At 43.6% G+C, this 21,149-nt stretch overlaps 1 protein-coding gene across 1 annotated transcript; it reads left to right on the top strand.

Moving 5' to 3' along the window:
* Positions 1–208: 208 nt before the first annotated feature.
* zp2.3 (zona pellucida glycoprotein 2.3) lies at positions 209–4,418 on the top strand. Its single transcript, NM_001124600.1, is given in 8 exon segments — positions 209–835; positions 1,099–1,286; positions 1,524–1,621; positions 2,587–2,744; positions 2,825–3,017; positions 3,367–3,514; positions 4,011–4,086; positions 4,214–4,418. Coding segments are annotated over 8 exon segments (1,575 nt in total). The 5' UTR covers positions 209–225; the 3' UTR covers positions 4,318–4,418.
* The last annotated feature ends 16,731 nt before the right edge of the window (positions 4,419–21,149 follow it).

The following is a 21,149-nucleotide window of genomic DNA, read 5'->3' as shown; positions in this document are numbered from 1 at the left end:
GTTACACAACTGTTTTGAATAGTGTGCTACTAAAGGAACATTAGCCAGGGCATTTGATTGGCTAAAACTTTGACCCCTCAGAAAAGGAACGGTCAGATAAAGAGGGGGCGGATTTCCAATAAGTAAACAACGCTCCATCTGTTATAAAGGTGGCCACAATTCGTTCATCCTCATCACAGCATCCAGTGAACATTGCGGATTAGTTCTTGTAGCGAAGCCATTGCGATGAAGTGGAGTGCAGTTTGTCTAGTGGCAGTGGCCACGCTTGGCTGGCTGTGTGATGCTCAGATTTACTTGGAAAAACCAGGGTGGCCACCCATCCAGACACCACCGTCATGGCCAGCCCAACCCCCTCAGAAGCCTATTCAACCCCCTCAGAGGCCTGCCCAGCCCCCTCAGTGGCCTGTCCAGCCCCCTCAGAGGCCTGCCCAACCCCCTCAGAGGCCTGCCCAGCCCCCTCAGAGGCCTGCCCAACCCCAGCAGTGGCCTGCCCAACCCCCTCAGAGGCCTGCCCAGCCCCCTCAGTGGCCTGCCCAACCCCCTCAGAGGCCTGCCCAACCCCCTCAAAGACCTGCCCAACCCCCTCAGAGGCCTGCCCAACCCCCTCAAAGGCCTGCCCAACCCCCTCAGTGGCCTGTTCATCCCCCTCAGTGGCCTGTCCAACCCGGTACGCCGCTTCAGAGGCCTAAATTCCCCTCTGACCCAGGCTCAAAGCAGAGCTGTGATGTTGATGGCCAACACAAGGTGCAGTGTGGACTTCCTGACATCACTGCCGCCCATTGTGATGCCATTAACTGCTGTTTTGATGGACGGATGTGCTTCTACGGAAAATCAGGTATGTTTTTGACCATGCTCATTTTACTCTAGAACTCTATGTTGTAACAGTACGGTTTACTTTATGTACTGCCCCCTCAGAGAAACTTGTTTATCGCACTTCACCAGAAAACAAATCATTGTATTCTGAACTCTCACTGATTCCACTTCCACTTATATATGGACAATTTTTATCCAAAGCAGTTTAATATCAACATGTTCCAACATGCTCCAATTTACTCAAGGACACTAAGTTCATGTTTTTGTTATGCTCTTTGTCACCAGTGACTGTTCAGTGTACCAAGGATGGCCAGTTTGTGGTGGTGGTGGCCAGGGATGCCACTCTGCCCAGCCTGGAACTGGACTCCATCAGCCTGCTGGGGACAAACGGAGCCCACTGCCACCCTATTGGCACAACTTCTGTCTTTGCCATCTACCAGTTTAAAGTCACTGAATGTGGAACTGTCATGACGGTACGTATCACCTGTGCCTGGCTTCCGTCTCAGTACAGGGAAGTAGCTCCTATCTCCTTCAAATAATTGGATCACATCTTCTGTATTGGTTGCAACAATGATCATATCATGATCATATCACTGATTGTTTATTCAGGTTTAAAGATGCTGCCACATTGTGACAAAAGCTCGTTGTCAAAGCTATAGTGATTTTGCCTCTTAAAGATGACCTGTATAACATAGTTGTGTTTATTGCAGGAGGAAACGGATACTATTATCTATGAGAATAGGATGTCCTCTTCATATCAAGTGGGGGTTGGCCCCTTTGGCTCCATCACCAGGGACAGCCAATATGAGTAGGTGATATTAAAAAAAAAATTATAATAGCAACACAAAAACAACAACATCCTAAGGAACCATCACTTTAAATTGTTGTGTACTATATATGGAGCCAGGGGCCTCATTTATCAACCGTGCATACATACAATTCTGGGGTACGTGGAGATTCTAGGATTAGCTTGAGCAACAAATTATTGGGATCATTCAACTGTCGAACGCAGCACATACTCATGTTTTCATTGATAAATTAGAGCCATACTATATTTTTGCACTCGTGAAAATACGAATTGTTGTTAAATATTTGGCTTATCCTGCTTTGGTATAGGCTCTGAATTTAAGGCTATGATGTTGCATTCCTATCAATACTGTAGCCTACCCAATTTAAATAGGCTACCGGTCTTTACGTCCGAGCATGTTTGGCTATTAAATGAGCAATGGATAAATGGTAGGCTATTATTTGTTGTGTAGTGGGAATAAACCAGTTGTGAGAAAAGGAGAAACATAATTTAGGCCTATATAATAAAAGTTTAAAAAAACACATTGGGCAACATACATTACCAATGAAAAATGTATAAATGTTATGATTAACCCTGTTCTTATTAGCCTACCATTATTATAATTCCTGTACACATTAATTTCCTTCAAAATAAGAATATTTGCTTGCAATACAATTGATCAACCGCTCTAAGTTCTGGGTACGCACAGTCGGAGATTTGCATGGAGATACCCACACTTTCCTGTCAACAAGGATAAATGCCAACCTTTATGGGAAAACCTGCAAACACAAGGTTTAGAGTCTCTTTTGTGTGCATTCGCCTTTGATAAGTGAGGCCCCTGGTTGGAACTTTTAACAAGACACTGGAGTTAACACAATTTGTATTGTTAAATAAGCAATGGGATCTTTAGTCATAACCTTATACGTCCTGCTTTAAAGTCTCTCAGACACCTTCAAGATGTCTGACCACACGTCATTTCTTCCCAGTCTAACATTCCAGTGCAGATATAAGGGCAGTACCATTGTGGCTGTGGTTATTGATGTGAAGCCGGTTCCTCCTCCAAATCCTGATATAGCTCCTGGGCCCCTCATAGTTGAGCTCAGACTGGGCAGCGGAGGATGCCTTACCAAGGGATGTAATGAAGGTATGTGGCACTATATTCATTGATTGGTTAGTTGGATTAATAAATGGGTGAATGAATGAATCTTTCCTCTTTTGAAACAGAGGAAGTGGCCTACACCTCTTACTACACAGAGGCAGACTACCCTGTCACCAAGGTCCTCAGGGATCCTGTCTACACTGAGGTTCGCATCCTGGCGAGGACAGATCCCAACATTGTGCTGACCCTGGGTCGCTGCTGGGCTACCACAACCCCAAACCCTCTCAGCCTGCCCCAGTGGGACCTTCTCATTGATGGGTAAATATCTGAATAGGTAGTAGTAGAAGTAGTAAACATTTTAGTAACTGTTTCGTCCAATTACTGTTCTGCCCTTCCTTGCGAAGATTAGGAAAATGTTCAGCAGCTCTTGGAGTTATTCACTTAAAAAAATGACTCTTTATTATCAAAACCAATGTGTCATCTCATAGCCTTGATCAATGTATTTGCCGTTGCTGGTGTAAAGGGGGTAACGGCAAAGTGAGAGTCGTAACATGGCATGCGGCATGCCAACCCTGACGCAGACAGACACTTGACCATGACTCTGTCTGTCTGTCTACGTCTCACTCTCTCTGTCTGTCTCTCTCTCTCTCTCTGTTCATATCATTAGATGTCCTTACCAGGATGACCGTTACCTGACCATTCCCATCACTGTGGGACCCTCTTCGGGTCTGTCCTACCCAACCCACTACAGGCGCTTCGTCCTTAAGATGTTCACCTTTGTAGATCCAATGTCTATGGCCCCCCTGAGGGAGACGGTATGACCATAGAGATACATTTATGTTACATATTTACAGATATTGTTCTATTTAATTCTGAGGGTATGACTGTGTTCTAATTATACTGGAACCATAGAGTTCAAATTAATCATAATTATAATAAGAGGTTTGAAACAACTACATTGATGTTGTTGATTATCATGCTAACACTGTTTATTAAATTCATGCATGAAATAGAAGTGCTGTACTTTATGCTTACATTAGATTTTTGATAACACTTTTCACTGTCCTATTACAATTAGTATTTGTGATATTATTTCCACTAATTACTGGTAATTAATGATTTAACAAAAATGTGTCGGCTTGCTTGGTCACAATTGGTACTTTCTGGTAGGCCTATTTCTTACAATTACATAAGTAATATAAAAGCATATAGTTTACATAAATATTAAACTACTCTAATTTATTCTTGGGTAGTAATTATCTGGCTAGATACTTATTGCATTTAAAAAACAATCTGTACTGTCTCTTGCAGGTGTTCATCCATTGTAATACAGCTGTGTGCCTGCCATCCCTTGGAGACAGCTGTGAACCAAGATGCTACAGAAAGAGTGAGTTACTTTTCTCTGATAGGCTGCATTGCATTCCAGCAAATAGTTTCAATCCCTTCCACCCTTCCCTACAGTTTGAGTCTCGTCCCTCTCTCTGCAAATGACCACATAAAATGTTTTTTTCCAGGGAGAGACATTCCTGCTGCAGTTCAGAAGACCACCAGAATCAAGTCTAATTTGGTTTCCAGTGGCGAACTGATCCTGACTGACCCAAGGGAGCTCACCAACTAGAAAATCTTTTGACTTAACTCAAGCACTTTGTCACCGTGGTGCTGCCGGCTGTTATGATGACTTCACAGTGAGGCATGTGCAAATAAATCTGACTGTCCTCGAACTTGTTGTTCATACATTTTTTTGGTTATAGTTCCATTCATTCCATTCGGTCATTACAGTGAGCCTTCTTTAAAGCCTCTACTTTAAAGTGATACCAGCCTCCACTGGTGTGTGTGTGTGTGTGTGTGTGTGTGTGTGTGTGTGTGTGTGTGTGTGTGTGTGTGTGTGTGTGTGTGTGTGTGTGTGTGTGTGTGTGTGTGTGTGTGTGTGTGTGTGTGTGTGTGTGTGTGTGTGCGTGCGTGCGTGTGTGCGCATGTGTGTGTGTGTGCGAGCGTGCGTGCATTACGGAGGTGAAGCGCATAGTTTGAGCCCCAGTCCGTCACATTGGTGTCAGAAGTGACAGGCTTGGCACAAGTGATGAGTAACCTTGTCTTGGAGATTAATTGTGTTATCCCCATCCTTGAGCTAGTGTATAGGCTTTGGATCAGTGGGCTAACACATTATTTTGACTTTTGACTCAGGATATATTCAAGATATTGTTTTTAAATCATAAAGAAATTACACAGCCCAAGCCTATCTTCAAAACAGTGAATCTGGCTATGAACTTTCCTCTTGAAGAACTATTTCAGGATTTTACAACTTATTGTTAGATGGTTCCACATCCTTAAAGTAGTTTATGTGCCAGGAGAAATTTGAATCCATTGTTCGGTTTTCTTTAAACAGCCACTGCAAAACATCAGCTAACATTAGCCACAACAAGCTAACAATTATTTTACAACAGGTGAATCTAATCATGATTGGTTAAAACCTCATTCAAGCCGGTGTCTATTCCACAAGTTACCACTGGCTAAATCTATGACGTTAAAATGCCTATTTACTGTCTCATCAGTCTAGCAATGTATAAACTTAATCTCCACCATAAAAAACATCTAGAAATTCTCACATTTCTTTTAGACTAACATTTAGTTTTCACGGCGGAGATTTGTATAAACCTTGCTGTTGTTCTCCCCGACATTTGCAACATTGTTTCAATATTATAATTATATATCCAGCTGTCCCATAGTAATGAATGTATCAGGAGTCTGGACGAGACAGACGAGCAGGCAGCGTTTCTCAGCCAGTCGAAATCATGAATCAGCTGGCATAATTTTTATGGATACATACAAAGAAATGTCAATTTAAAAAATGTAAAATGAAGCAAAGTGCTAGTTTGTAGTCTTTCCATCTTCAGTTTGAAGTGATTGTGTTAGCTGTGTTGTTGGCTAGCTCCTCTGAACAACTGTGTCCTGATGAGTGAGCACATTTTCTATGCCAGGCGAAATCACGTCTCAATAGCTCATTGTTATGTATGTATACAAATAAATGTCACTCGAAAACATCTTAAACTAATGCAAATGCAGCAACTTTCCTGTTATGCTGGCTGATGTGAATGTAAGTTTGCCATAGTTGGCTAGCTAGCAAGCAAGGGATACGAACGTTGCCAGCCAGTATGGCAATGGAACATTTATAACGAAAGACTGTGTCGTGTCCATAGATACAGAACAAAAAGACTGAACGGCCAGGTTGCGTCTCTGGCAACCGAACCGATAGAATGACCAGCCAGCTTGGATAACAATCCTAGATTTGTGTCGGGACTATATCTTGTGGAATGATGAAACAGTACGAATGAATTCATCAAAATAAAAATTATGAAAGTATGTCAAACATTATTTTAATGTTGGTAACCTGTTGTATAAAAGTGATAATGCCCTCGAAGCTGGTGTTTGGGGGATATATTGGCACAACACGGTGTCCTCCAAACAGCGGCTTCTCGGGCATTATCACTTAAATGGAAGTGATAGGTGCATGTGAGCATGTTTAAAGCCCCCATGCAGTCTTTTTAATTATACTGTTAAATCATCACTTTGTCTAATAAATCACTGTGTTTATTTTTTCATATGTTTCATATAACTCCCAAATATATGTTTTGTTATTTTCCCTGAGCCTTCTTGGGCCACTGAAATGCTCAGTCTGACTGTATGGGCATGGGGATATACATTTTAATATATTTACATACAGCCTTGATTGGCTGATATAATTATCTAGAGCCCACTCCTTACCCTTAAAAAAAGAAAAACAAAAGGCACTTGGTACTCAATCTGTCAGTTAGAGTTGGAGTTGGAATCTGAAAGACACAAACTTCCACAGGTGTGTTGGCTTTTTTTTTTGTCATCAAAACCAAAGGCATACATCACACATCTTAATTTGCTATATCATTGTTGTACTGTTTTCAATAGGTCACCAGAAGACGCAATAGGTCAGCAGAAGATGTAGGACCAGAACAGCCTGTTTGCATTATGGACCATCCTGCAGAATGCCATGATTATCTACAGCACAGGTGTTAAACTCATTCCACAGAGGGCCGAATATCTGCGGGTTTTCACTCCTCCCTTGAACTTTTTATTTCACCTTCATTTAAGCAGGTAGGCAAGTTGAGAACAAGTTCTCATTTACAATTGCAACCTGGCCAAGATAAAGCAAAGCAGTTCGACACATACAACGACACAGAGTTACACATGCAGTAAAACCAACATACAGTCAATAATACAGTATAAACAAGTCTATATACGATGTGAGAAAATGAGGTGAGATAAGGGAGGTAAAGGCAAAAAAAAAAAAAAGCATTTTCACTTTTGGATGAAAAGCATGCCCAGAGTAAACTGCCTCCTACTCAGTCCCAGATGCTAATATATGCATATTATTAGTAGATATGGATAGAAAACACTCTGAAGTTTCTAAAACTGTTTGAATGATGTCTGTGAGTATTACAGAACTCATATGGCAGGCGAAAACCTGAGAATAATCCAACCAGGAACTGGGTAATCTGAGGTTTGTAGTTTTTCAAAGCTTGGCCTATCGAATACACAGTGTCTATGGAGTCAAGTTGCACTTCCTACGGCTTCCACTAGATGTCAACCGTCTTTAGAAACTTGTTTGAGGCTTCTACTATAAAGGAGGGGGGAATGAGGGCTCTTTGAGTCAGTGGTCGGGCAGAGTGTTACAGGCTCGTGACTCGCGGTCACGAGAGAGTTAGCTCTCGTTCCATGGCTTTTCTACAGACAATGGAATTCTCCTGTTGGAACATTATTGAACATTTATGATAAAAACATCCTAAAGATGGATTCTATACAATGTTTGATATGTTTCTAGGATCAGTAATCTAACTTTTTTGAATTTTCGTCAGACCTTTCCGCTGAAAGTTGCAAGCGCGTTTCGATTTGTTTACCAAACGCCCTAACAAAAGCAGGTATATGGACAAAAATTAGGAACTTTACCGAACAAATCAAACATTTATTGTGGAACTGGGATTCCTGGGAGTGCATTCTGATGAAGATCATCAAAGGTAAGTGAATATTTATCATGCTATTTCTGACTAATGTTGACTGCGCAACATGGCACATATTTCTTTTGGTTGGTTTGGGCTCTGAGCTCCGTACTCAGATTATTGCATGGTAAGCATGATACGTTTAAAAAAAATCTGACACAGCAGTTGCATTAAGGAGAAGTGTATCTAAAGTTCCATGCATAACACTTGTATTTTCATCAACATTTATAATTGTATTTCTGTAAATTGATGTGGCTCTCTGCAAAATCACCGCATGTTTTGGAAGCAAAACATTACTGAACATAACGCGCCGATGTAAAATTAGATTTTTGGATATAAATATGCACTTTATCAAACAAAACATACATGTATTGTGTAACATGAAGTCCCATGAGTGTCATCTGATGACGATCATCAAAGGTTAGTGATTCATTTTATCTCTATTTGTGCTTTTTGTGACTCCTCTCTTTGGCTGGAAAAATGGCTGGGTTTTTCTGTGAGTTGGTGGTGACCTAACATAATCGTTTGTGGAGCTTTCGCTGTAAAGCATTTTTGAAATCAGACACGATGGCTGGATTAACGAGAATTATATCTTTAAAATGGTGCCTAATACTTGTATTTTTGAGAAATTTGATTTATGAGATTTCTGTTGATTTGTATTTGGCGCCCTGCAATTTCATTGGCTGTTGGCGAGGAGAGGAGTTCCTAGACAGGGTAAGGTCACTAATTAGTAAGGAACTCCCCTGGTTGTCTTGAGCTTAATTGAAAGGGAAAATCTAAAACCTGCAGACACTAGGCCCTCCATGTATACAGGGCATACGATAGGCCTCTGCATATCAAAAGCCAAACACAGTAAATCAGGGTTTCCAAACTCGCCCTCCCCCCACCCCCACAAGTAATATACTATTAATAAAAAATTACTTTATTGAAATGATCAGGTTTGGGGAATATATTTTCTCATTCAAACCTGAAAACAAAGTGCAAGTTACATCACTATCATAACCATAAAATCTTACACAACCACTTGCCCTCGCATTTACTTCATAAACTTCCATTTTAACTAACTTTGCTGTTGAAGTTTAGACACCTGATTTTACTAACCCGCTCACAGGATTGGTTAACTCTTGAGGTTCCTAGGGTCTACACCTGTCACGCCTACTCCCGATCTCCCGCTCCACGTCGCCGGTCTACTAACCACCGGTCCACATTATGCAGACCTGGCAACCATCATTACTCACACCTGGACTTCATCATCACCCTGATTACTCTCCCTTTATTAAGCCCTCAATAGCCTAAGTCTTCAGACAGTATTGGTTTTGTTTACATTCAGTATGCCACTCCCATTTTTTTATCTTCAAGTTTCTTATTATTATACTCACCTTCTGCACCTGCATCCTGACTCCCTGCGTATACATAACAGAATACTGCCTCAATATATGGAAACAGCAGAAGTTAAGGATATCTCCCAGATGGTCGACAAACAGGAACACCTACTCCGTCAACACCATGACCAGCTGGCTCAACTGGGTACGGTAATGGATAAGGTCCTCTGCGTTCTTCACCACCTCGACAACACCTGAGAGGAGGATCCTCTATCACGAGTCGTCCCAGCGAGCCTGTCCCTCAGCCCATCCAGCAGTCCGCTCAGGTCAGCGATGCCCTATTGTCCCTCCCAGACAAATATGACAGGACTCCATCGACATGCTGTGGCTTCCTACTCCCAGTGATCTCTCTATTTCGCTCATCAGACAGGAGCCCTCACCACCGAGATGTCCAAGGTTGCAACAGTTATTTCCCTGCTGACCAGATGGGCTTTGGAGTGAGCTACAGATATCTGGAAGAGAGGAGAGGAGGTCTTCGCGTGTTGTTCAGGTCTTCGCGTGTTGGGACAACAACCTTTCCTTGGACGCTTTCATAGCACTGGCCATCCGTCTGGATAACCTTCTTTGAGAGCGCCAGCACCCTCCTCGTCTCTCGCCTTCCTCCTTTGGCCGTCCTGAAACAGAGCCTGAACCAATGGAGGTAAGGGCCACACACCTCCCTGCGGCAGAGCCTGGTGGGCTGGGAGGGGTACAGTCCAGGGGTACAGTCCAGAGGAGCGCTGTTGGGTCCTGGTGGAAGACATCCTGGATCCCGACATCGTCCGGGATTTCCACCTCCACGGTCCGGACCGGCCCGCTCCTCGCCATCTGGGCCTTCCCCTTGGCTAGTGTCGTCCTGCGGCTGGAGCCGCACATCAGGATGCGGGGGGTACTGTCACGCCTACTACTGCTCTGGTACTCGATGTCGCCGTTCTACTAACCACCAGTCCAGGCAACCCAGATTAAGCACACCTGGCAACCATCATTGCGCACACCTGAGCTTCATCAGGTGTCTCTCCCTTTATTTAGCCCTCCTTTGCCTTTGTTTTTCTGGGTGATTTGGGATGTTTTATTTGTTCTCAGAATGTTTTTTTAAATCATTTTTTCATTTAACCTTTATTTAACTAGGCAAGTCAGTAAAGAACAAATTATTATTTACAATGTCGGCCTACATCAGCCAAACCCGGACGACGTTTGTGTGCCGCCCTAGGGGACTCGGTTGTCATACAGTCTGTATTTTAATGTGTGCATACAGTGCATTCGGAAATTATTCAGGCCTCTTGACTTTTTCCACATGTTGTTACGTTACAGCTTTATTCTAAAATGGATTAAATAAAAAAATTATGAGCATCCTGTTTCCATCTATCATCCTTGAGCTGTTTCTACAACTTGGAATCCACCTATGGTAAATTAAATTGGTTGGACATGATTTGGAAAGGCACACATCTGTATTTAAAGGTCCCACAGTTGACTGCATGTCAGAGCAAAAACCAAGCCATGAGGTTGAAGGAATTGTCCGTAGAGCTCAGAGACAAGATTGTGTCGAGGCACAATCTTGAGAAGTTAACAAAGCATTTCTGCAGCATTGAAGATCCCCAAGAACACAGTGGCCTCCATCATTCTTAAATGGACAAAATTTGCTTCCTAGAGCTGGCTGCCAAGTCAAACTGAGCAATTGGGGGAGAAGGGCCTTGGTCAGGGAGGTGACCACGAACCTGATGGTCACTCTGACAGAGTTCCAGAGTTCCTCTGTGGAGATGGGATAACCTTCCAGATGGACAACCATCTCTGCAGCACTCCACCAATCAGGCCTTTATTTTAGAGTGGCAAGACGGAAGCCACTCCTCAGTAAAAGGCACATGACAGCCCGCTTGGAATTTGCTACCTAAATTACTATCATACCATGATACCAGATTGTCTGGTCTGATGAAACTAAGATTTAACTCCTGAATTCCAAGCGTCATGTCTGGAGGAAACCTGGCACCAACCCTATGGTGAAGCGTGGTGGCAGTATCACCCTGGGGGGGGGATGTTTTTCAGTGGCAGGGACTGGAAGACTAGTCAGCATCGAGAGAAAGGTGAACGGAGCACAGAAAGATCCTTGATGAAATCCTGCTCCATAGCACTCAGGACCTCATACTGGGACAAAGGTTCACCTCCCAACAGGAGAACAACCCTAAGCACACAGTCAGACGACGCAGGAGTGGCTTCAGGACAAGTCTCTGAATGTCCTTGAGTGGCACAGCCAGAGCCTGGACTATAACACGACCGAACATCTCTGGAGAGACCTGAAAATAGCTGTGCAATGATGCTCCCCATCCAACCTGACAATGCTTGAGAGGATCTGCAGAGAAGAATCTGAGAAACTTGCCAAATACAGGTGTGCTAAGCTTGAAGCATCATACCCAAGACGACTTGAGGCTGTAATTACTGCCAAAGGTGCTTCAACAAGTTACTGAGTAAAGGGTCTGAATACTTATGTACATTTTTTATACATTTGCAAAACATTCTAAAAACCTGTTTTTGCTTTGTCATTATGTGGTATTATGCGTAGATTTACGAGGGAGAAAAACAATTGAATACATTTTAGAATAATGCTGTAACGTAACAAAATATTTTAAAATCCTGGGGTCTGAATACTTTCAGAATGCACTGTATGTATATATGTATTTTATTTTGTTTGTTTTTGTTTGTTTGTTTACTGTGTATTTTAAATTGTATTATACAGGAAGCATTTGGAAAATATACCTAGGTCTCAATATGTCTTCCCTGTCAAAATAAAGGTTATATAAAAAGTTGCCACACAACCAAACCACATCATATTCTCCTTTCTATCTTTCCTGTAACAAAGCCAAGAATTTCTAGAGCAGTCACCAAGTAAATTGAAGTTTCCCTCTTTCTGTTCTGAAAATCAACCAACTGTTAGCTTAGGCTTCACCAGCGTCGACTTGGGAGGGTTAGGGGGGAACCAGTTCAGCTGCTTCTCAAACCAGTCAATATTCACCTGTCTGTCCTATCTGTGTGTGTCTCAAAATCTTCATCCTCTTTTTCACCAAGTAGCTCCTCATCAAAAGTATCTTCCTCCAAGAAGTCCATGACCTCATGGTCCTCCTCATCCTGCAGGCCTTCCTCAGCAATGACCCTTTAGCACATAAGAAAAGGGAACATGAATGGGAGGGAATTGTGTAGCTACAAGTTATCAACCTGTTTGCAAAGTTGCATTTTATAATCCTAACATTTGAGAAAACATGTTACATCTGTTTTATCACAGCATGCATCATTAATGACTTACAATGACAGAACACACTATGACCAACACATGATAAAAAGAAGGGGAAAAAACACATTAAGACAAAGGCACATGCACTAACCATAGTATCCCTAAAATAATAGTTTGATTCAAGTGTTGTTTTTCATCGTACTCTGGGGAAAACAGGCAACAACATTTTCCAATAGAAAGACCCCATATAACAGTTAATCAATTACACCCATGGGCAGGATGAACCTGCTACTAAAGCTGCTCCTGTGTTGCATTAGAGTGCTGTGGAGTGGGTGTGTGTCAATGTACATGACCATATGTGTTTTTAGTTGCAGCCTTTTCATGAACATGTCCTGCATTGATTCCAGGCTGCAGCCAATTGTAGCACTGGCTTTCTTAATGATTTTGTCAAGCTTGTTAAAGTCTTCCTTAGCTAAATTCCCTTTCCAGCACACAATGGCATAGGTCATTACACTCGCCACGACACTGTTATAGAACATACGGACCATTTTGTCACATACATTAAAAGATCTAAGCTTCCTTAAAAAGTACAGTGTGGATTGGGATTTTTTGTAGACACTGAGGATTCTCCTTCCAGTTCAGTTTGTTGTCCACTGTTACACCCAAGTACTTATTTTTCCTAGAATTTATCACTAGCTCCTTGATACTTAAGTACATTCAGGTCCAATTAATTGGCCTCAAACCATTCCACAAAGGACTCCGTTATATCCCTGTGATGAGCATCGTATCCTCTCCTGACACAGCTCACTATAGCAGTCATCAGACTGTGGTCTATTGGTCAGTTAGTTCACAATCCAATTTATTGTGTGTGGATTTACGTGAATGTCCTTTAGCTTTTGGGCCAGCAGGTGGGGTTGTGTGGTATTGAAAGCACTGGAGAAGTCAAAAGAAAATTGTTCTCACCACACAGCCGGGTTTCTCCAGGTTATATACATATACTCTGTAGAAGAGATTGAGCAGAGCATCTTCAACACCAGTTTTTGGGCGGTAGGCAAATTGCAAAGGATACAGATAGGCTGCCACCTCACTATATAGGATGTTTTCCATTTAGTAGGAATATCTGATAGTATTAGGGTTGACATGTATTGTATACTGCAGTATGAAAATTGATTAGCACATACCTTGAGTACTCTGGCATCATAAACATCAGGCCCTGCTGACCTACTGGGACTGATCCTCTTCAGCTGCTTCACCGCTTGTTTCTCAGAGATTCTCATGGGCTCAGTGCTTCCCAGATCAGAGTCCAGCACCTCCCTCATCTGCTGTAGCTCTGTTGAGAAATCATACTTATTGAATCTGGTAAAAAAAAAAAACTGGTTATGGCCTCCCGAGTGGCGCAGTGATCTAAGGCACTGCCTCGCAGCGCTAGCTGTGCCACTAGAGATCCTGATTTGAGTCCAGGCTGGGATGTGTTTCAGAGGACACATGGCTCTCGACCTTCTACTCTCCCAAGTCCGTACGGGAGTTGCAGCAATGAGACAAGACTGTAACTACCAATTGGATCCCACGAAATTGGGGAGAAAAAAGGCTCTGTCCCTTCCCTCATCACTTGTAGTTGTGATGTAGCTGGTTATCTTCTTCATACCATCCCAGACATCCTTCATGTTATACGCTTGCAGCTTGCTTTCTAGCTTCAGTTCGTATTTGTGTTTGCCTTTCCTGATCAGCTCTTTAATTTCCTTCTGTACTACTTTCAACTCATCCCTATTTCCAGGTTCAAAAGCCTTATTTTTCCTGTTTAGTGCCTCATTGATTTATTTTGTGACCCATGGCTTATTATTTGCATAGCATTTCACTGTTTTGCTTGGCACCACATTGTCACTACAGAAGTTAAAATAGTCTCAAATCAAATCACATTTTATTTGTCACGTGCCGAATACAACATGTGTAGACCTTACAGTGAAATGCTTACTTACAAGCCCTTAACCAACAATGCAGTTAAGAAATAATAAGTGTTCAGTAAAAAATAGATACTGTAAGTAAAAAACAAAACAAAAATGATGTACTGGGCCATACGCATTACCTTCTGTAGCGCCTTGTGGTCGGAGACCGAGCAGTTGCCATACCAAGCAGTGATGCAACCAGTCAGGATTCTCTTGATGGTGCAGCTGTAGAACTTTTTGAGGATCTGAGAACCCATGTCAAATTTTTTCACTCTCGTGAGGGGGAATTGGCATTGTTGTGCCCTCTTCATGACTGTATTGGTGTGTTTGAACCATGAGAGTTTTTTGGCGTTGTGGACACCAAGAAACTTGATGCTCTCAACCTGCTCCACTACAGCCCCGTCGATGAGAATGGGAGTGTGCTCCGCCCTCATTTTCCTGTAGTCCATGATCATCTCCTTTGTCTTGATCACATTGAGGGAGAGGTTGTTGTCCTGGCACCACACTGTCAGGCCTCTGACCTCCTACCTCTAGTCTGTCTCATCATTGTCGGTGATCAGGCCATCCACCGTTGTGTCGTCGGAAAACTTAATGATAGTGTTGGAGTTGTGGAGTACAACAGGGAGTACAGGAGGGGACTAAGCACACACCCCTGAGGGGCCCCCGAGTGTCAGATGTGTTGTTGCCTAACCTTACCCCAGTTGCAGAGGGAAGTGTTTAGTCCCAGGGTCTTTAGCTTAATTATGAGCTCTGAGGGCACTATGGTGTTGAACGCTGAGTTGTAGTCAATGAACAGCATTCTCATATAGGTGTTCCTTTTGTCCAGGTGGACAAGGGCAGTGTGAAGTACAACAGAGAGTGTGTCAGCTGTGGATCAGTTGGGGCGGTATGCAAATTGGAGTGGGTCTAGGGTTTCTGGGATGATGCAGTTGATGTGAGCCATGACCAGCCTTTCAAAGCACTTCATGGCTACAGACGTGAGTGCTACGGATCGGTTGTCATTTAGGCAGGTTACCTTGTTGTTCAGGGCACAGGGACTATGGTGGTCTGCTTGAAACATGTAGGTATTATAGACTCGGCCAGGGACAGATTGAAAATGTCAGTGAAGACAATAATTTGTCTGGCCCTGCGGCCTTGTGAATGTTGACCTGTTTAAAGGTCTTATTCACATCGGCTAAACTGAGCGTGATCACACAGTCATCAGGAACAGCTGGTGCTCTCATGCATGCTTCAGTGTTGCTTGCCTCAAAGTAGGGCAGCTAGCGTCTGGGCAGCTAGCATCTGGGCTTCCCTTTGTAGTCTGTAATAGTTTGCAAGCCCTGCCACATCAAATCAAATCAAATCAAATGTATTGATATAGCCCTTCGTACATCAGCCGATATCTCAAAGTGCTGTACAGAAACCTAGCCTAAAACCCCAAACAGCAAGCAATGCAGATGTAGAAGCACGGTGGCTAGGAAAAACTCCCTAGAAAGGCCAAAACCTAGGAAGAAACCTAGAGAGGAACCAGGCTATGTGGGGTGGCCAGTCCTCTTCTGGCTGTGCCGGGTGGAGATTATAACAGAACATGGCCAAGATGTTCAAATGTTCATAAATGACCAGCATGGTCGAATAATAATAAGGCAGAACAGTTGAAACTGGAGCAGCAGCACGGTCAGGTGGACTGGGGACAGCAAGGAGTCATCATGTCAGGTAGTCCTGGGGCATGGTCCTAGGGCTCAGGTCAGTTGAAACTGGAGCAGCAGCACGGCCAGGTGGACTGGGGACAGCAAGGAGTCATCATGTCAGGTAGTCCTGGGGCATGGTCCTAGGGCTCAAGTCCTCCGAGAGAGAGAAAGAAAGAGAGAAGGAGAGAATTAGAGAACGCACACTTAGATTCACACAGGACACCGAATAGGACAGGAGAAGTACTCGAGATATAACAAACTGACCCCAGCCCCCCAACACATAAACTACTGCAGCATAAATACTGGAAGCTGAGACAGGAGGGGTCAGGAGACACTGTGGCCCCATCCGAGGACACCCCCGGACAGGGCCAAACAGGAAGGATATAACCCCACCCACTTTGCCAAAGCACAGCCCCCACACCACTAGAGGGATATCTTCAACCACCAACTTACCATCCTGAGACAAGGCTGAGTATAGCCCACAAAGACCTCCGCCACGGCACAACCCAAGGAGGAGGGGGGGGGGGCGTCACCAACCCACTCAGGTGACGCACCCCCTCCAGGGACGGCATGAGAGAGCCCCAGTAAGCCAGTGACTCAGCCCCTGTAATAGGGTTAGAGGCAGAGAATCCCAGTGGAAAGAGGGGAACCGGCCAGGCAGAGACAGCAAGGGTGGTGCGTTGCTCCAGAGCCTTTCCGTTCACCTTCCCACTCATGGGCCAGACTACACTCAATCATATGACCCACTGAAGAGATGAGTCTTCAGTAGAGACTTAAAGGTTGAGACCGAGTTTGCGTCTCTGACATGGGTAGGCAGACCATTCCATAAAAATGGAGCTCTATAGGAGAAAGCCCTGCCTCCAGCTGTTTGCTTAGAAATTCTAGGGACAATTAGGAGGCCTGCGTCTTGTGACCGTAGCGTACGTGTAGGTATGTACGGCAGGACCAAATCAGAGAGATAGGTAGGAGCAAGCCTTTGTAATGCTTTGTAGGTTAGCAGTAAAACTTTGAAATCAGCCCTTGCTTTGACAGGAAGCCAGTGTAGAGAGCTACACTGGAGTAAGATGATCAAATTTTTTGGTTCTAGTCAGGATTCTAGCAGCCGTATTTAGCACTAACTGAAGTTTATTTGGGTTTCCAATCTCTCCAAAAGAATGTGGTGATCGATGGTATCAAAAGCAGCACTAAGATCTAGGAGCACGAGGACAGATGCAGAGCCTCGGTCCGATGCCATTAAAATGTCATTTACCACCTTCACAAGTGCCGTCTCAGTGCTATGATGGGGTCTCAAACCAGACTGAAGCATTTCGTATACATTGTTTGTCTTCAGGAAGGCAGTGAGTTGTTGCGCAACAGCCTTTTCTAAAATTTTTGAGAGGAATGGAAGATTCGATATAGGCCGATAGTTTTTTTATATTTTCTGGGTCAAGGTTTGGCTTTTTCAAGAGAGGCTTTATTACTGCCACTTTTAGTGAGTTTGGTACACATCCGGTGGATAGAGAGCCGTTTATTATGTTCAACATAGGAGGGCCAAGCACAGGAAGCAGCTATTTCAGTAGTTTAGTTGGAATAGGGTCCAGTATGCAGCTTGAAGGTTTAGAGGCCATGATTATTTTCATCATTGTGTCAAGAGATATAGTACTAAAACACTTGAGCGTCTCTCTTGATCCTAGGTCCTGGCAGAGTTGTGCAGACTCAGGAAAACTGAGCTTTGAAGGAATACGCAGATTTAAGGAGGAGTCCGTAATTTGCTTTCTAATAATCATAATCTTTTCCTCAAAGAAGTTCATGAATTTATCACTGCTAAAGTGAAAGTCATCGTCTCTTGGGGAATGCTGCTTTTTAGTTAGCTTTGCGACAGTATCAAAAAGGAATTTCGGATTGTTCTTATTTTCCTCAATTAAGTTAGAAAAATAGGATGATCGAGCAGCAGTAAGAGCTCTTCGGTACTGCACAGTACTGTCTTTCCAAGCTAGTCGGAAGACTTCCAGTTTGGTGTGGCGCCATTTCCGTTCCAATTTTCTGGAAGCTTGCTTCAGAGCTCGGGTATTTTCTGTGTACCAGGGAGCTAGTTTCTTATGAGAAATGTTTTGGGTTTTTAGGGGTGCAACTGCATCTAGGGTATTGCGCAAGGTTAAATTGAGTTCCTCCGTTAGGTGGTTAACTGATTTTTGTCCTCTGGCGTCCTTGGGTAGACAGAGGGAATCTGGAAGGACATCAAGGAATCTTTGTGTTGTCTGTGAATTTATAGCACGACTTTTGATGATCCTTGGTTGGGGTCTGAGCAGATTATTTGTTGCGTAATAAAATGGTGGTCCGATAGTCCAGGATTATGAGGAAAAACATTAAGATCCACAACATTTATTCCATGGGACAAAACTAGGTCCAGCGTATGACTGTGACAGTGAGTGGGTCCAGAGACATGTTGGACAAAACCCACTGAGTCGATGATGGCTCCGAAAGCCTTTTGGAGTGGGTCTGTGGACTTTTCCATGTGAATATTAAAGTCACCAAAGATTAGAATATTATCTGCTATGACTACAAGGTCCGATAGGAATTCAGGGAACTCAGTGAGGAACGCTGTATATGGCCCAGGAGGCCTGTAAACAGTAGCTATAAAAAGTGATTGAGTAGGCTGCATAGATTTCATGACTAGAAGCTCAAAAGACGAAAACGTCATTTTTTATTTTGTAAATTGAAATTTGCTATCGTAAATGTTAGCAACACCTCCGCCTTTGCGGGATGCACGGGGGATATGGTCACTAGTGTAGCCAGGAGGTGAGGCCTCATTTAACACAGTAAATTCATCAGGCTTAAGCCATCTTTCAGTCAGGCCAATCACATCAAGATTATGATCAGTGATTAGTTCATTGACTATAATTGCCTTTGAAGTAAGGGATCTAACATTATTAAGTAGCCCTATTTTGAGATGTGAGGTATCATGATCTCTTTTAATAATGACAGGAATGGAGGTGGTCTTTATCCTAGTGAGATTGCTAAGGCGAACACCGCCATGTTTAGTTTTGCCCAACCTAGGTCGAGGCACAGACACGGTCTCAATGGTGATAGCTGAGCTGACTACACTGACTGTGCTAGTGGCAGACTCCACTATGCTGGCAGGCTGGCTAACAGCCTGCTGCCTGGCCTGCACCCTATTTCATTGTGGAGCTAGAGGAGTTAGAGCCCTGTCTATGTTGGTAGATAAAATGAGAGCACCCCTCCAGCTAGGATGGAGTCCGTCACTCCTCAGCAGGTCAGGCTTGGTCCTGTTTGTGGGTGAGTCCCAGAAAGAGGGCCAATTATCTACAAATTCTATCTTTTGGGAGGGGCAGAAAACAGTTTTCAACCAGCGATTGAGTTGTGAGACTCTGCTGTAGAGCTCATCACTCCCCCTAACATCTAACAAGTGTCGGAGCCGGTGTAGTAGGGTTCAATCTTAGTCTGTATAGACACTTTGCCTGTTTGATTGTTCGTCGGAGGGCATAGCAGGATTTCTTATAAGCGTCCGGGTTAGAGTCCAGCTCCTTGAAAGCGGCAGCTCTACCCTTTAGCTCAGTGTGGTTGTTGCCTTTAATCCATAGCTTCTGGTTGGGGTATGTACGTACAGTCACTGTGGGGACGACCTTCATAGATGCACTTATTGATGAAGCCAGTGACTGATGTGTTATACTCCTCAATGCCATCAGATGAATCCCGGAACATATTCTGCCTCGTCTGACCACTTCCTTATTGAGCGAGTCACTGGTACTTCCTGCTTTAGTTTTTGTTTGTAAGCAGGAATTGGAAGAATATAATTATGGTCAGATTTGCCAAATGGTAGGAACACCGCCTCTGGATGAGCATATACATCTCATTCAGTGCAGTCTTAGTGCCAGCATCTGTATAGACCGCTATGAAAAATATAGATGAACACACTATTTACCAAGAGTTGTCTTCAGCTTATCATGAGATACTCTACCACAGGCGAGCAAAACCTTGATACTTTCTTAATATTCGATTTTCCGTACCAGCTGACAAATAGACACAGACTGACACCCCTTGTCTTACCGGAAGTAGCTGCTTTGTCTTACCGATGCACGGAAAACCCAGCCAACTGTATATTATCCATGTCATCGTTCAGCCAAGACTTGGTAGCTGATGTCCCGTTGGTAGGATAGTCTTGAACGGAGCTCATCCAGTTTATTCACAGTTTATTCACCAATGATTGCAAGTTGGCTAGTACACACTCACTCACAAATTCTCACAAGGCACCCGGACCCGCGTCCCCTCTATCGGCATCTTTTCTTTTCTTCATTCGAATGACAGGGATTTGGGCCTGGTCCGGTATCTGCAGTAAATCCTTTGCGTCCAACTCGTTAAATACAAAATATTTGTCCAGTTCGAGGTACGGAGTTCGGTTCTGATATCCAAAAGCTCTTTTTAGTCATAAGAGACGGTGGCAGAAAAATTATGCACAAAGTAAGTTACAAATAACGCAAAAAAACACACAAAATAGCACAATTGGTTAGGAGCATGTAAAACGTCAGCCATCTCCTTCGGCGCTATTCTGTTCAGTCATTTGAAATGCATTCATTAGGCCTAATCTATGGATTTCACATGACTGGCAATACAGATATGCATCTGTTGGTCACAGATACCTTTAAAAAAGGTAGGGGAGTGGATCGTAAATCCAGTCAGTATCTGGTGTGACCACCATTTGCCTCATGCAGCCCGTCGTCTCCTTTGCATACAGATGATCAGGCTGTTGATTGTGGCCTGTGGAATTCTGTCCCACTCCTCTTCAATGGCTATGTGAAGTTGCTGTACATTGGCGGGAACTGGAACATACTGTCGTACACATCAATCTAGAGCATCTCAAACATGCGCAGTGGGTGACCATGTATGCAGCTGAGTATGCAGGTCATGGAAGAACTTGGACATTTTCCATTAATTGTGTACAGATCCTTGCAACATGGGGCGGTGCATTATCATGCTAAAACATGAGGTGAAGGTGGTGGATGAATGGCACGACAATGGGCCTCAGGATCTCGTGATGGTATCTCTGTGCATTCAAATTGCCAATCGATAAAATGCAACTGTGTTCGTTGTTCGTAGCTTATGCCTACCCATACCATAACCCCACCGCCACCACGGGGCACTCTGTTCACAACATTGACATCAGAAAACTGCTCGCCCACACAACGCCATCTGCCCGGTACAGTTGAAACAGCTACTCATCCGTGAAGAGCACACTTT

Source organism: Oncorhynchus mykiss, chromosome 1 (genome assembly GCF_013265735.2).
Source record: "Oncorhynchus mykiss isolate Arlee chromosome 1, USDA_OmykA_1.1, whole genome shotgun sequence".
NCBI classification, from domain to species: domain Eukaryota; kingdom Metazoa; phylum Chordata; class Actinopteri; order Salmoniformes; family Salmonidae; genus Oncorhynchus; species Oncorhynchus mykiss.
Note: the sequence above shows the minus strand (reverse complement) of the source record. Positions and strands in the feature narration are given on the sequence as shown.